This window comes from Diceros bicornis, chromosome 28 (assembly GCF_020826845.1).
Source record: "Diceros bicornis minor isolate mBicDic1 chromosome 28, mDicBic1.mat.cur, whole genome shotgun sequence".
Classification (NCBI taxonomy): Eukaryota; Metazoa; Chordata; class Mammalia; order Perissodactyla; family Rhinocerotidae; genus Diceros; species Diceros bicornis.
Genome location: NC_080767.1, coordinates 4,020,278 through 4,037,186, shown reverse-complemented (window position 1 = coordinate 4,037,186; position 16,909 = coordinate 4,020,278). Strand labels below are relative to the sequence as shown.

Below are 16,909 nucleotides of genomic sequence, written 5' to 3'. Positions count from 1 at the left end.
TTTATTTCTTAAAACATTTTATACAAAATGGTTCTATATTCTGTATCTGACCATTGTATTTGTAGTTCCTGGAAGCTCTAAATCTATTGTTTGTTGTTTCTGCTGACTCATGCATAGCGGCTTGCTTTTTTGTACACGTGGTGATCTTTGATTGTGAACTGATTGCTTGATCTTAATCTGTGGGAGTCTTATATGTCTAAATCGGGTAAGTTTTCCTCCAGGGAGGGTTTGTTTCTGATTCTGCTGTAGACAGGGGTTACCACTAACCAGGACTACCCATTCCCGCTTTGAGATTTCCAGCTTAGCATGAGAATACCAGCTTCAGCTCTTCCACCGTACCACTGGCCTAAGAGTCAGTCAACTCGCTGACTGTTATAGTTCCTTAGGAGAAGCCATTGTCAAGTCTTAGGGCTAAAGGAGATGACAATGGCCATGCTTTTCTCCTTCCTTAGAAGGAAAGGGAGTAGGCTGCCCCTCTCATGATGTGACTGCTATTACCCACTAGGGACAAATTTCTCTCAGTGCACATTTATTGGTATCACACCACCAAGCCAGGGGCACTCAGAGTAGGCCCTCTTCTCCAGGCCACCTGCCCCTCCAGTCCCAATTCACATTTTATTGTTTTTGTTTTGTTTGTTGTTGTTTTTGAGGGGAAGGGGTGTTCTTGAAGACCTTTTTCTGTGTGTGAGACCAGCAACACCTCAATGACCTATACCATATATCATTGATTTGCTTTAGATAGTCCTCTGAAGAACACCTATTCTGCCATAATGCTGGAAGTCCTCCAATGTGTCATCCTACTGGTAATGCTGCTAATAAGAAAGCTATTGGTATTTGAATTTATTTTTCATGTAATAAGCCATCTTAGTACTCTTACTAGTTCTCATTGTTATTCAGCTGCTTCTCAGGGTTTTGTAAGTTAAGCAGATGGTAAATTTTTTCGTCCTTTCCAACATTTATGGTTGTTATTATTTTTGTTTCATGCACTGTGTAGACCGTCTAGAATAATGTTGAATAATAAAGGTGTTAGTGATCAGTCTTGTTTAGGTTCTGACTTTTATAAGATTGCCTGAAGTGAAGGACTATCAACTCTACATGCTAGCATCCCTCTTATGCCTGTGGCAAACATAGTTAATCCTTAGTACTTTTCCCTGCTAAGCCACGACCCTATTTCAGAAACCTCACAGTAACATTCCCATAGGTGACTACAGTTGATTGGATTTGGTACAACGAATGAGATGTTTGCCAATCCTGGCTCTGTCTTTTCTGATTGATGTAGTTTGATACTGGCTGTTCATTTAAAATATTCTTTATCATGTTTCTATTCCTGGTTTACTAAAAATCCTTCTTTAAAAATCACAAATAGATATTTAATTTGTAAAAGATTTCCCCAGTATCTGTCAGGGCAATCAAATAGCTTTTATTTCCTTTGGTTATTCATATGTTAATTACATTGATAGATTTTTCTAGTTTGATCATTGTTGTGGTCCTAAAATAAATCCTACTAGTCTTTTTTAAAAAAACTATTTTATTGAGGTCATATTGGCTTATAATATTGTGTAAATTTCAGGTGTATATTATTACATTTCAGTTTCTGTATAGACTGCATCCTGTTCACCACCATCATGTTCACCAGCAATAGTCTAGTTCTTATCCGTCACCATACATATGTGCTCCTTTACCCCTTTCACACTCCACCCACCCCCTCCTCTGCTGGTAATCATCAGTCTGTTCTCCTTATCTATATGTTTGTTTGTTTATCTTCCACATACATGTGAAATCATACATTATTTGTCTTTCTCTGTCTGACATTTCACTTAGCATAATATCTTCAAGGTCCATCCATGTTTTCAGAAATGGCACAATTTTGTCTTTTTTATGACTGAGCAGTATTCCATTGTGTGTGTGTGTGTGTGTGTGTATGTATCACATATTCTTTATCCATTCATCCATTGATGGGCACTTGGGTTGCTTCCATGTCTTAGCTATTGTGAATAATGCTGTGATAAATATAGGGGTGCATTGGTCTCTTTGAATTGTTGATTTCACGTTCTTTGGATAAATACCCAGTAGAGGGATAGCTGGATCATATGGTATTTCTATTTTTAATTCTTTGAGAAATCTTTATACTGCTTTCCACAGTGGCTGCACCGGTTTGCACTGCCACCAGCAGTGGATGAGGGTTTCCTTTTCTCCACATCCTCTCCAACACTTGTTATTTCTTGTCTTGTTAATTATAGCCATTCTGATGGGTGTGGGGTGATAGCTCATTGTAGTTTTGATTTGCATTTCCTTAATAATTAGTGATGTTGAACATCTTTTCATGTACCTGTTGGCTGTCTGTATATCTTCTTTGGCAAAATGTCTGTTCATTTCCTCTGCCCATTTTTTGATTGGGTTGTTCGTTTTTTTGTTGTTGAGTTGTATGAGTTCTTTATGTATTTTGGAAATTAACGCCTTATTGGATATATGATTTGCAAATATTTTCTCCCGGTTGGTGGGTTGTCTTTCGTTTTGTTGATGGTTTCCTTTGCTATGCAGAAGCTCTTTAGTCTGATGTAGTTCCATTTGTGTATTTTTTCTTTTGTTTCCCTTGCATGTGTAGTCATGGTATTCGAAAAGATACTGCTAAGACTGATGTCAAAGAGTGTACTGCCTGTGTTTTCTTCTAGGAGTTTTATGGTTTCAGGTCTTACATTCAAGTTTTTAATCCATTTTGAGTTAATTTTCGTGTATGGTGTAAGATAATGGTCTACTTTCATTCTTTTGCATGTGGCTGTCCAGTTTTCCCAACACCATTCATTGAAGAGACTTTCCTTTCTCCCTTGTATATTCTTGGCTCCTTGCTTGAAGATTAGCTGTCCATAGATGTGTGGTTTTATTTCTGGGCTCTCAGTTCTGTTCCATTGATGTGTGTGTCTGTTTTTCTGCCAGTACCATGCTGTTTTGATTATTATAGCTTTGTAGTATATTTTGAATTCAGGGAGTGTGATACATCCAACTTTGTTCCTTTTTCTCAGGATTCCTTTGGCTAAATCCTACTAGTCTTAATGTATATTATTCCTTTGCAATATTTCTATATTTTTTTAGTTCATACTATGTGCCATACACCTATGCTTGATGCTGAGGATACAATTGTGAACACGATAGATAGACAAGGTATCTGCTCTTTCCTGCTCTTCCTTTATCACTCAGGGGTGATAAAGAGCAGAAGATTTGCCAGCACTCCCTCCATCCTGAACCTTGGGCAGAAATCACTCAAGAGTCTTGCAGAATCACTTGCAGAGTCTTGGGAGGTCTCAGAAAGGGGGCTGTGATCGTTTAGTGGTGTCTGCCATTGGATTGGAGGAAAGAAGACAAGGATGGCAAGCATCCTGCTATTTGCTATCCCTGGTTTGATGTTTTATTTAGGATTTTTTGTCTGGATTTATGTGAGGTTTGTTAGGTCTTGAATTTGTTGGGTCTTAAATTATGTTCATACTAATTTTGTAAATTAAGTGTAATGTGGATCTTTTGGTAGGGGAAATCTGACCACTTTTTCAATTTCTTCTGTGGTTGTGATTTTATTCAGGTGTTCTATATCATTTTGGGTTGATTTTGATTTATATTTTCCTAGACAATATTAATATCACTGAAATTTTCTAGTTTAGTTATATAGAATTTCACTTAATATTCTTCTATAATTAAAAAAAAATTCCTGTGTGCCTGTGTTTTAAGCCACTTCTTCATGCCATTAGAGAGTTTGTGTCGTCTTTTTTCTCTTGGCTAGCAGTGCCAGTAGTTTGCTTATTTTGCTGTCTTTTTTTAAACAGATCTTATAATAATCATTTCAATTGTTTTCCTGTTTTCTGATTTATCTATTAGATTCATAACCTGTTAGGGTCATAAATTTTTCCTCCTTATTTCTTAGCTTATTATGTTCTTCATTTTCTAACTTCTTGAGTTGACTGCTTAGTTATTAGCTAGTTAATTTCGTTAGTTGGGTAGTTGGTTTTAGACCTGTTTACCTGGCTAGTCTGTCTGCAGCTTATTCTGTTGAAGCCCTCATGGTCTGCACCGTGTGCCCTCCTGCTCTTCCTGGGCACAGCTAATTGATAAGGGTGGTCTGTTCATCTGCTGTGAGGCCAGGCTTGAGAGAGATGAGTGTGGCATAGACAGCAGTGCTCATCTGTGTCTGCTTCTCCTTCCTTCCTGGGCACATGGAAGCTTATACTTCTGAGTGGCAAAATGTTAACAATTGGCAAATCTAGGTAAAGGTTATATTTTTATTGCAATTTTTCTATAGGTTGATTTTTTTCCCCAAATTAAAAGGTTTAAAAAATTGTACCAGGACCCTCATTCCCAGAATAACCTGGATGGGGCCAGGCATAAATATTTTAAAAAATCACTCCAGGTAATTCTGAAGCACATCCCTCCTTAAGAAATCACTGTTGTAGAGGTGGTGGGAAGAGGGGTACAGAGATTTCCTGGTTAGCCATATGCACACCAAAGCTATGACGGAGTAGAACTCAGTGGCAGATAAATCCATTTGGGAAGGGGAATGGGAAAGAGGGAAGGGGAGAGAATTAGGGAGTGTGGAGGAGAAAGAGAGAGACTGAGAAGCCTATGGCCCTGGGAGAAAAGAGTGAAAGTAACTTCCTTGGCTCCATTTAGCTCTCAGGGTCTCAATTCCAGCTTCCACAAAGCCTGGCTGTGCAGCAGGCTGTGCATTCTTTTTGTGGACACCCATGGAATCTAACTCATCCTCAGACGGCTGCTCTTCCTCTCACTTTTGGCCCCATTCCTGTGCTTTGGGCCAGCAAAAATGGACAGTTGCTTCTTGTAAGAAAAACAGCTCCTGCTGGAACACTTGTTTAATGATAATATTGACAGTTTATTAGGTGCCAGCAACTATTGTTTTACATGTACCATTTAAGTTAATTCTTATGGTATTACCATTCTCATTTTATAGATGAGGGAAAAGGAGAGACAGAGAGGTTTACTAATTTGCTCAAGGTTGTACAGCTAGTAATTGATGGAGCCAGGTTCAAGCCTATGTCCTTAGTCATGATGCCAGTGTGCACTTGAGGTTAAAAATTCCCTCTGAATTTGATTAAATTCTCATTTGTTATTTATTTCTAAATGGTGATGTGTAATCACATTTTTTTTCTTTGCCCCAAGAGTTATTTAAGAGAGCATTTAAAAAGTGTCTAAGTGTTGATTTTTTGTTTGGTTAACCTAATTTTTATTTTTCATTTACAGGTTTATTGTGTTTGTGTGAGAAAATGTGGCTTATTTGTGCTTGTTGAGATTTTTGAGATTTTCCTTTGTGGCCTATTATAAGGCCACTTGTTTTTGTTGAAATCTCCATTGTGCCGTTTATTTTATTCTGACTTTCTCTGTACCTCTGTCTCTTCTTTTAAAATTGCAGACTCACTGAGGTCAGGAATTATGTCTTACACATCTATTCATTGACCAGAAGGTAATTGCCTAGCACAGATGTTTAATAAAAGTTAGTTGTCTGAATAAATTAATATCGATCCTTGTAGATTTGAAGAATGTTACATATGTAAAAAGGCCAGGAAGAGACCATGCGGTTTCCTTCACTTGGATCCACCCTCTGTGCTCACAGCAGTGATACCCAGATCGAGTGCCCTGTTTTCAGGAAAACTTAGTTGAATAAGGCTTATTTGGAGCTGCATCCTAGGAGGAAAATACACATTTTGAAGACCATTTGAAACTGTATGAAACTTTAAAAATATAGTTGCATTTAGAAATGACTCTGAAAGCATGTCCAAGTTTCTGTTATTTTTTAAAAATTGTGGGTTTTTTAGCCCATATAACATTTGCATTGGCAAACAGAAAAGGGAGTTAGAACTGAAGTCTTAATAACCATCCAGTGCATCTCTTTATTTACACATGTGGAAACTGAGGCTCAAAGACTTTAAGTGATTTGCCCAAGCCTGTACTGTTAGTCCATGCTCTAGTCAGGACTAGACTATGTGGCCCATTTTTAAAGTCCCCTGTGTATAACTAATAAATCATCCTTATTCAGATTCTGTTTTTTTTTTTTTTTTTGGTGAGGAAGATCGGCCCTGAGCTAACATCTGTGCCCATCTTCCTCTATTTTATATATGGGACACTGCCACAGCATGGCTTGATGAGCAGTGCCTAGGTCCACACCTAGGATCTGAACCTGCAAACCCCAGGCCGCCTGAGCGGAGCGTGCAAACTTAACTGCTACACCACTGGATCAGCCCCGTTGTATTCTTTTTTTTTAATATTTTGATTTCTTGAGCTACTAAAAACAGAAAAGTGTATTATTTTTTTTTTTGGTGAGGAAGGTTGGCCCTGAGCTAACATCTGTGCCCATCTTCCTCTACTTTGTATGTGGGACGCCTGCCACAGCATGGCTTGATGAGCAGTGTGTAGGTTCATGCCCGGGATCCGAACCCACGAACCCCAGGCCGCCAAAGTGGAGCGTGCAAACTTAACCACTACACCACTGGGCTGGCCCCAGAAAAGTGTATTAAAGTCTACCAATACCACTGTTTCTGATCATTTCTACTTGAATTCCCTCCATCCCCACCCCACCTCTTTGGATATCAAATGTGCAGATTTGGGTTATCATAATCCTTGGTTTATGATACACTCTCATCACTGGTCCATGCTTTAATTAATTTATTATAATGTGTAATAAAAACCACCATCCCCAATGAAAACTGAGACCTTGACAATAACATACATTTAGCTGTATGGTCCCCGCCACGTTGTCTCATTCCATGTGAGGTAAGCATCTCAAACTCATGTTTTTCATTCCCTTGCTTTCCTTTTATGTAGTTTTATTGCATCCCTATATTTTAATTAAAAAAATTTTGTGTTGTATGTGATCTTTGAAGTTATTTTTTTCACTTCTTGTTTCAGTTTTGGTGTCTCTTGATCTGAGGAGTTTTTTCCAAAGGTCTCATGATTTTCTTCTTCATCCTGACAGAAGGGACTGATGCTTGTCTAGTACTGACAATCAAATGATTAACCTGGGGTCTATAGGAAATTTTTGTTTGATTTTTTTTTTTAAGATTTTATTTATTTATTTATTTTTCCCCCAAAGCCCCAGTAGATAGTTGTATGTCACAGCTGCACATCCTTCTAGTTGCTGTATGTGGGACGTGGCCTCAGCATGGCCGGGGAAGCGGTGCGTCGGTGCGTGCCCGGGATTGGAACCCCGGGTCGCCAGCAGCGGAGCGCGCGCACTTAACCGCTAAGCCACGAGTCGGCCCAGTTTGATTTTTTAAATTGAGATATATTTGACATATAACATTTTATTAGTTTCAGGTGTACAACATAATGATTCGATATTTGTGTTTATATGAGATTTTACAATTCCTGGTCAGGATCAAAGGCAGAACCACAGAAAGGTATAGACTGCCATTGTGGAGACCCAACAGGCTGTGTGGAGTGGGCAGGGCACTGCTGTGGCTTTCCTAACTGGACCTTCGTCCTGTAGATGGGTGTAATCCCAGTAAAACATTTCTCTCTGCTGCCACATTCAGCACTGGCCACTGGGTGTGGCAGCTCCCATCAGGAGCAAGTTGTGGTTGGGTTACCATGCTGACTATCCCCTAGAAGGAGGCACGGAGGTAATGAACATTCCTATGGGCCCTTAGCTAGCTCTTTCACACCTTTCTAAGATTAGAACACCCTTCTGATCCTCAGGGACTTAGAACTATTCTTTACACAGATGGAAACAATAATAGTAACAGGCCATTTCACCAATAGGAATGGGCCGTTTCTTAACAAATTATAAATCTAAAACTAATTGTAACCTGTTTCCCAACCTGCATTAACTCATACCCTGATTGTAACTGTCATGGTCTTTTCTGCAGAATTTGTTCCTAATCTGTAGCCTAACTTCAAATTTTAACCTTTCCATTTCTCAACTTCACAGACTCTTTCCCCTGAACTCCCAACAACCTGTTACTGTCCTTAACTCTTCTTTTCTCCCATTTCCACCAAATTCCAACCAAACACTGTGAGTTTCTATTTAGTTAGCACTAACATAAGCTAGACACTGGGCCAGTTGCTCTTTATGCCTCATCTCATTTATCTTATCCTACTCAATGAGGTAGTAACGTCTAGTTCCCCATTTTACAGATGAGAAAACAGGCTTGAGATGAATCTGGCGAAGGTCCACATCTCTAGTGAAGTTAGAATTTGACCTTTTTTTTTTTTTTTATGTTATAATGCCTTTGGCTGTAAGTAAAAGAAAACTTAAAGTGGCCTTAACAATAATGAAATTATTTCACATAAAACAGTTGGTTAAATTCAGTGGCTCTACATTATCGTCAAGGACCCAGGCCTTTCTACTCTACCATCCATCCTTGATGTAGTCAGCTTTGTCCCCAGGTTAGCCTAGCTTTCCACAAGGTTTCATGATACCTGCCAAAGTTCCACCATCACGTCCACAGAATTTCTAGAGGCAGGAAGACATAACTCCTTGTCCATCTCGCTCTCCCTAATTTGTTGTGCATCTTTTTTTTTTTTTTTGCTGAGGAAGATTCGCCCTGACCTATCATCTTTTGCCACTCTTCCTCTTTTTTTGCTTCAGGAGGATGAGTCCTGAGCTAACATCTGTGCCAATCTTCCTCTACTTTATATGTGGGATGCCGCCACAGCACGGGGATGAGTGGTGTAGGTCTGCACCTAGGATCCGAACCCATGAACCCAGGCCGCCGAAGCAGAGCATGCCGAACTTAACCACTAGGCTATGGGGCTGCTCCAGTTGTGCATCTTTTTTAAAAGTAAAGAAACTTTTCCCAGGGCCATCCCTAATCCCAGCAGATTTCCTTCCCCTCAGTGTCCAGAATGCCACAGCCCATGCCTAACCAGTCATTGGCAAGGGGAATGGGACCACTAAGATGGGCTTTAGACTAAGCAAGACTCATTCCTAGGGCTGGCTCCAGGGTTCCCCGAAGTTCCTGACTGCTTGGCAGAACAAGACTAAGGTTCTGTTAGGAAGAAGGGAGATGGGGGTAGGGAATAGGGATGAGGTGTCCAACAAACAGTGTCTGTTACAGAATCCAAAAGTCCAGGTCGTTAACCTTGATGCACTACTGCTGGTCTGGGCTCTCCCCTCAGCTCCCACCCTCACTCTGGCATATTTCCTCAACTGTGAGCCAAGTTCCCTCAACCCTAGCTCTAAATGACACATACCAAGGCTGTCCTTGGCAGAACAGTGAGGAACATGAAATGTATTCCTTGGGGCCCAGTGCTCTGGTGCAATTCCCGAGAATTCAGTGACACGTGCTTGGTCAGCCCAGGCACTGTCACAGTCGGGATGGGGAGAAGAGCAGAGGCTCTGCCTCCTGGAAAGGTGGACCAACCCAGTCCTGATTCAGCCCTGGAGCTGAGTTCTAATCGTGTTCCCCGCCCCTCAGATCTCTTCTTCCTGGTCTGTATTTCTCTTCTCTTAGAATTTGAATTGTTTTCTTAAATTCTAATTTGCCTCCTAGTCTTAAACCGCAACATTACCCTCATATCTCCTTCCCTTGAACTCCCACAGTAAAAAAAACCCACAGCCACTGAATTTACTAACCATCCATTGATCGCCTATATGTGTTAGAAGCTTAGAGACAATATTAGACAGACAATAGAGAAGGAAATAAAGTTTTAGTAGCTGTGTGCCAGGTGCTGGGGTAAGTTCTTTCACACACACTATCTATCTGACTTTACCCTTAACAAACAGCGCCTTGGTAGGTTAGATTATTTTAACCTTCACGGTAGAGCTTAGGGAATTCAGGCTCAGAAGAAGTCAAGTCACCTGCTCAGAGCAGTAGGGTCGGCTCAAGGCCACAAGCTATTAGGAGCCCGTGACTGTCTGACCTCACCCCCTGCTCTTTCCTCTACCCTACCATTCCGGCTTCCTGGTCTTTTTTTTTTTTTTTTGTGAGGAAGATCAGCCCTGAGCTAACATCTGTGCTAATCCTCCTCTTTTTTTTGCTGAGGAAGACAGGCTCTGAGCTAACATCTATTGCCAATCCTCCTCCTTTTTTTTCCCCCCAAAGCCCCAGTACATAGCTGTATGTCATAATTGCACATCCTTCTAGTTGCTGTATGTGGGACGTGGCCTCAGCATGGCCGGAGAAGTGGTGCGTCGGTGCGTGCCCGGGGTTCCGAACCCGGGCCGCCAGTAGCGGAGTGCCACACTTAACCGCTAAGCCACGAGGCCGGCCCCGGCTTCTTGGTCTTGATCGTTACAAACACACTTGCACACATTCCTTTGAGCCTCACAACAGTGCGAGGGAGAGTAGTAGTATCTGCATTTTATAGATGAGGACAGTGGGGTTCAGAAATACTAAATGACCCGCCCAAAGTCACATGGGGCTCAGCTGTTCTGACTCTTTCATAGTGTACATTCTGCCACTGCGGAGTGTGCCTAGCAGAGCATGGCATATTTGTTGAATGGATGATGATCCAAATTATAGTAGGAATCCAAAAAATCATTCCTGTTAAATTACATTATTGAAAATAAACTTAATGTCACTGCCTAGAGATCTCTAGTTTCCTTTTTTCCCCTATGACCTCCCCCCTGGGCTCTGGGCTCCCCTCAGAGACCCCCTTTTCCCAGGAACTGCATTACCTTCACTCAAGACTCACAAAGAGTAGAATCCACATCTCCTCAGGCAGGTGCTCAGACGGGGGCTTAAGAAGGAAGGGTCCTCTTTTGAGACAGAGCTGAATGAACTTCACAGTTGTTGCTCTCCCACTTCCCACCTTAGGGCTTCCTTCGGTCCTGGCGTGGGGAGGCTGTTCCCTGCCCACAGGTGGCAGGACTGCGTTCTGGAGTAGACAGACCAGTGAGCCTCTGCTCTCCTGTTCTGCTGGCCTTGGCCCTGGCCGTCATCTCACTAGCGCCCCTCCCCTCGCTGCTCCCTTGGCCCTGCCTCCTGCCTCTGGCTTGGCCCCATTGCCCTGGACACAGTACACACAGCCCAGAGCCTCGGCTCAAAGGGAAACAAAAGGAACTGCCTGGGTTCCCACGGCTATGGCCAGCACCTTCATACTGGGGCTGAACCCTCATTATATGCCGGGGTAACACTTCTACCCAGAGCACACCCAGCTTGCTTCTGGGAATAGGGGTAGAGGGATAGGAGTTGTGCCCCCCTAGACCTCCGGGGCCAACTGGACATAGCAGTTTGGGAGGCTCAGGGCTGGGATATCTACGGTGTTGGATGGAAAAGCAAGGGAAATGTGGTAGCTGGGCGTGCCACGAAGCTCTGTGTTGTCTTCTCCTTGGTAACAGGGTAACAGCAGAGGGGAAGGGTTGAAAACCCAGACAGAGAACTGAGAAATGCCTGCTCCAAATATATACACAGCTGAGTCTAGAAAAGACTAGGGCTTCAGAGATCTCTGCTTCTGCCTCTGGGGATGGGGGGGGCAGAAGGACTCTGGAGGTGAGTGGGTGAGTCCTGTACTATAGGTACACTGGACACTGCCCACTACTTCGGTCCAGCATGGGCCAGACCTATGGGCAGGCAAATGGTCAGCTACTTCGAGGCTCTCCTGGCCTAGCCTAGCCCCCTGCCCGTTGCACACTTCTGCCTCGCATTCAGCCTCCAAGATCTCCCGAGGTTCCCAGAGGAAGCCTGCATGTCAGGCACGCGCACGAAAGGCTCAGCTCCAGCATGATCCCTGGGTACACAGGTATGTACACAGGTATGAACAGGTGATCCCATACCAGAACACGTGTCCCAAACACTAATAGAAATCTTCCTTGCCCCTGCCCACCCAGGTTTTGTACCCCAGGCACAGTTCATTTTTGCCAAGAACTGCAGCCAGGTCTGGGCTGAGGCTCTGCATGGTTTTACTCAGTGGCGTGGGGGACATGGGAGTCAAGAGCTGCCAAAGGAGGCTAAAGGAGGAGAAGACGTGGAGCAAGCCTGAGAGCCAGAGCCAGAGCCAGAGCTGAAGGCCGAGGAGCCAGAGCTGGGACAGGAGGCGGAACGAGTGAGACCCAGATAGCTGAGGGGTCTGCAGTGGGGTGGGAGTGGGGAGCCTTACGTCTGTGTGGCCAGGCCTGGGGGTGGCCACGAGTAGCATGGCTGTGGGTACATGGGATGTGAGGTTGACTGCCAGCTCCACCTCCCTGGGAGCTTGTTAGAGCACAGGAGCTGAATTTGATAGCCCTATTTTTCTTCTATCTGCTTCTCCTCACAAGGCTTCCCCCTATTCCATGGATGACAGAGATCCTCGCAAGTTCTTCAAGTCAGGTGAGAGGAGGTGAGTAATGACCAAAGGCGTGGGGAGGCGCCCAGGAGGTCTTCACTCAGTATCCCCTCCCCCAGGCTTCACTGGTTATGTGCCCCGTGCCCGCTTCCTCTTCGGCTCCAGCTTTCCTGTGCTCACCAACCAGGCACTGCAGGAATTTGGACAGATGTATTCATGGGGCAGACCCCAGAAAGATCCCAAACATCTCCCCCCACTTTCCAGGACCTACTCTCAGAATCTGAGCCTTTTACCTAACTACGGGGACCATGTGCCAGGTAAGGATAGCCCCAGAGGGAGGCTTTGGGGACTGGAATATTGTGTGTGTGTGTGGGATAGGTGGAGGTGGTTTGGGGGGATGGAACTAATAGATATGGGGGGACCTCAGATCACGTGGTTCAGCTTTACCATAGGGAAGAAAAAGAAACTGAGGTAGTTCACCCTGGGGAGTCAGGACCAGATTTTGGAGGGTCTAGGCAACATGCTGAGAAATAAATGGCTTTTCCATGCCACTGGCTACAAGTGACAGACTCTCTTGGCCACACAGGGCATAAGTTCCAGTTTGGCTGCACATATGGCCATCTCACCCATGATGCTCTGGGCTTCAGCACCCTCCAGCAGCAGCTCCTGGTGTAGGTACCTGGACCTCAAGTTCTCTCTTCCCTGTTCATCCTATCCCAGCCATCCTTTTGGAAGGAAGAGAGGTGGGCCAGAGGGTGGGGGGAGCCACAAAGAGAATGGTTTGGAGGCCGAGCACCTTTTTTATTAATAGGTGTTATAAATAAATAAATAAATACACAAACAGAAGCCTGGGCTCCTCCTCCCTCTTTTGACCACCAGGCACTGGCCACAGCCTATTTACAGCTAGGGGCTTAGGGATCTGGCCCCAATACTGTCACCCCTCCACCTCACCACCTGGCCTAGGGAACCTTGCAAATGGGCCTCCAGTCACTCCCTCCATAGGGACATGCTTGTCTGTACCCATGGAAGGGCTGGCCCAAATGGGCTGGGGAAATCCTGGCAGTCCAGTGCTGTGTCCCTTCCCTCCTTTCCTGGGTAGAGGTCTGGACAAGGTCACTGGGACAGTTAAGGGGGAGTGATTAATACTGAGCACAGGGATATGTGGCCCCCAGCTCTCAGTCTACTCTCAGTAGCCAAGCCAGAGGGAAGGGCTCTCAGGCTCCGAGTCTGGGGGTTATGAGGGTCCCTGAGGCCACCAGCATGCACAGGGCCTCAGTTTTGGCTGCTTCTGGGGATTGGACTTGGAGTTGGGGTCAAGGTCACATAGGCCAGAGGCACCAGGCCTGTGTCAGCGCCATGGCTGCAATGCAGCCAGTCTCCTCTGGCTGGCCCCAGCACCCGTAGGATATCTCCCTTGTGGAAGCTCAGCAGTCCAGGGCCTGTGGCCAGATGGTGGCACAGTGCCTTCACCTGGCTGGGGAAACAACAGATGAATGTCAGAGAAGCCCCACCCGCAGCCAAACCCAGCCCCCCAATCCTTCTGTCCCCCAGGACTCACCATGGAGGCTTAGAGGGCAGGGCTGGAGAGTGTGGCTCCGGCAGGCTCTCCTTGGGCTCTGGCTCCCGGCGGGCACCCACTGTCTGTGCTACTAGTTGGAACATGGACTTGTCCAGGCTCAGCCAGTCTGACGGTAGCCTAGGGGACAGCAGCTGGGGCTCTGGCTCTGTCTGTTCCCTGGCTTAGATCAGGCACCCCCACTCCCTTCGTGTACACCGTGGGCTGCCTCTTACCTGTTTGTGGGCCGGGCTTCCCGCTGAGCCTTTCGGGACCCAAAGAGGTGTCCCCACTTGATGCCCCCAGGTGAAGGCCCTGAGGCTCCTTCCTCATTTTCTGCTGGGGGGGCAGTGGACCCCTCCCTCTCCCGACTGCGTCTCAGCTCAGCCAGTACAGAATCAGGGGGGCTCCCCATCCAGAAGGGCCAGCCCCTGTCCCAGCCCAGGGTCTCCTCAGGAGCAGGGCAGGCCTCAGCTCCCTCCACTACTCCCTCTCGGGGAGGTGGCCCCCCACCTCCGGCCCCTTTCTTTTTCTCACTGCTGCTGCCACTGCTGCTATTGCTGCCACCTCGGGGGAACCTTGAACCCTCAGTGGAGCCATCGATGTAGACCTGGGAGCTCTGCATGAGCTGGTACCACCAGCCAGCCTGCCCACCTCGGGCCCCCCTGCCACACCCTGAGCCCCCAGCATCCTCTGCCGCCTCTTCTGTCTCCTCCACTTCCTCCTCATCTTCTCCACCTTCTGGGGCACCCACACCCTTCACCCGCTCCCCACGGGCTGCCCTGTCCACGTCTCCGGGGCCCTCCTGGCCCCGGGCCTGGGCCAGCTGCAGCGTTGAGTGGGCAGACAGCAGCAGGTTCTGGGACACCCGCAGCAGCTCCTTGTGCTGCCGCTGCTGCTGCCCACTTTGCAGCAGCCGGTGCTGGAACAGCAAGTCGAGGCTGAAGGGCAGCAGGGCCAGGGGCTGTAGCAGCAGCAGCAGCTCCTCAAAGAGGCCAGGGCACACAGTATGTGCTGCGCTCAGGAAGCCCCATGGCTGGTAGTGGGTCTGGATGATATCTAGGGGAGAAAGAGAGAGGGACTGAGCCATACAGACAAGCAGAGCCTGGTCTGGCATGGGCCTGTGAAAGTCAGCCTGGGCAGAGCCACCGCAGACTGCTGCACAGGCTGGGTAGTGTGCCACTTAGAAGTACGACAGCGTAAACGATGCCTCTTCAAGTTGTGTGGTATATAAACTCCACAACCTTAAGTGGAGGCCTCGAGTTTAGAGGAGAGGTGTTGGGGTTCCTGGCCACCCTGACTTTCAGACTGCCTGACTCCAAGGCTCTAACACAAGCCCAAGCTTTGAGAATGAAAGCTTGTGTGTTCCCCTCCCCACCTCTAGCATCTGAAATGACAGCTGTGCCTCCCTCTTCTGAGCCTCTGAGATCTGGCCTATACTGAGTGCAAGAGAGAGCAGGGTTCTGGGCATTACCTTCGTGGTTATAGAGGTGATTAAACCAGAACTCCAGAGACCGGATGCTGTAGGGACAGGAGAAGAGAGTTGAGTGTTGTGTGGATATAGCCAGATGATAAGGTACAAAGGAGACAGACCCAGGGCAGAGGCACAGGTGAACATCTCCCTTCTATGGCAGGGATGCTACCTGGTTCATTTCATGTAATAAAGTTCTAGAAAGTCAGTGGGGATGTAGGGAGGGGGTGAACATGTGATTCATAAGCCAATCACTTCCTAGAATGGAGCTGGCTTGCGCAAGACCCGAGAAGTCAGGGCAGCTACTGAGGGAGAGTAAAGGGTAGCTCAGGGCCAAAGGAGATGACTGAGCCCATACTTGAGAAACATGAATACTGTGATGTGGGTCCCAAGGTGGACTTGGGGTCAAGCAAGATTTGGAAGCAGTGCTGGAATTGAGAGGATCAGAGTTTACAATATTCAGAGAAACTGAGAACCTGATTAATTTCCAAATAAGCCAGATTATGGAATTGTAAAAGCAGAAGACCATGTTGGTGATCAGTGCCAGAGGGTCGTGGGTATGGTGGGAAACCAGGGACCTACTGAGAGAGGCTTTAGCTAGGTAGGGAGAAAGTGAGACTGGGCCCTGGCCACAGATCCCGCAGATCCCCTTTCTGTCTCAGTCTAGGGAGTTGGTTGCTCAGAGGTGGCTGAGCCCAGGGGAGGAGCCAGTGGTTTGCAGATCTCATTGCTCCATATACTTACTTGAGCAGGCCAAGGATGAAGGCGTTGAAGCGCATGGTATGACTGGTGAGCTCTGGGAATTGGCTGACTTTGTTGTAGAGGCCGTGCAAGACCTTGGTGGATGGGCCTGGGAGGAAGCGAGAGTTGAGGTCACATGCCCAATCACTGGAACCCTAAATTCAGCCTAGGGTCCCCCTCTTGCCACCCAGCACTTACCTAGCTGTGTGGAAGCCTCAACCACACTCCATGGCATGTTCTTACGTTGCCCGATGATGACATCTAGCACAAAGGCCTTGAGCCCGTCCTCCAGCACAGCCCGGACCGCAGGGCACAAGTACTTCAGAACCAGGTGGCCTACATTGGGGCTCACAGAACTATTCCCCAGCTTTGCCTGTGGATGCAGTAGGGAAGTACAGGGAATCATGTGAAGCTGGACCTTGGTCCTCTCCGACTCTCTTAATCAGCCCTAATGGTGCTTCTCTTGCGATCCGCATCCCTAAGTACCCAACTCTGGGCTCTAGATGCAAGAAAGCAAGGGAAGATGGTAGCACAGAATAGGTGAGGGTCAGCAGGGTAGAGCTGAACTCTCCAGTTTCTTGCCTACCTTCACCCCAGGATCCCGGCTTGTGCCAAAATGGGCCACGATGAGGTCCACAGCAGTGTTAACAGCTTTCACCAGCCCTGCAAGCAAGAATTTGATGTGACAGGTCCCTAAGCATGTCCCTGGGCAACTCAGCTGGGACTGAGCCCTCAGTGGAGAGAGGAAAGGGCTTCCACACTCTCTTTCCCTGCACATGGGTCTCACCAAGGCACCAGGCCCTGGCCCCTACCTGTTTTTGCCTAGTTCTCAAGCCCCTCCTGTTTTCACCTGCCAGCCTGGATCCACCTCAATGATTCCATCATCAAGGCCTTCAACGTCCTCAACTTCCTTGCCCTCTTACTCCAATCCTAGATCAATC

General features: G+C 46.5%; 2 protein-coding genes across 5 annotated transcripts in view; one reads left to right on the top strand and one right to left on the bottom strand.

Annotated features, from left to right (window-relative positions):
- Positions 1–10,910: 10,910 nt before the first annotated feature.
- Positions 10,911–16,909, bottom strand: part of RUSC2 (RUN and SH3 domain containing 2) — a 68,459-nt gene continuing 62,460 nt past the window's right edge. For 3 of the 4 annotated variants that reach the window (XM_058523458.1, XM_058523460.1, XM_058523459.1), the window contains 7 exons: positions 16,555–16,631; positions 16,167–16,341; positions 15,972–16,077; positions 15,231–15,277; positions 13,993–14,815; positions 13,760–13,897; positions 10,911–13,675 (listed from right to left, as the gene is read on the bottom strand). In XM_058523458.1, the coding sequence (XP_058379441.1) occupies positions 13,474–13,675; positions 13,760–13,897; positions 13,993–14,815; positions 15,231–15,277; positions 15,972–16,077; positions 16,167–16,341; positions 16,555–16,631 (1,568 nt within the window). In that variant the 3' untranslated portion in view covers positions 10,911–13,473. The remainder of the gene's footprint in view (positions 13,676–13,759; positions 13,898–13,992; positions 14,816–15,230; positions 15,278–15,971; positions 16,078–16,166; positions 16,342–16,554; positions 16,632–16,909) is intronic. The other variant, XM_058523461.1, reaches the window with a different exon arrangement.
- On the top strand, positions 11,021–12,954 carry CIMIP2B (ciliary microtubule inner protein 2B). Its single transcript, XM_058524802.1, is given in 6 exon segments — positions 11,021–11,067; positions 11,456–11,679; positions 11,768–11,982; positions 12,194–12,245; positions 12,321–12,518; positions 12,788–12,954. Coding segments are annotated over 6 exon segments (825 nt in total). The 3' UTR covers positions 12,877–12,954.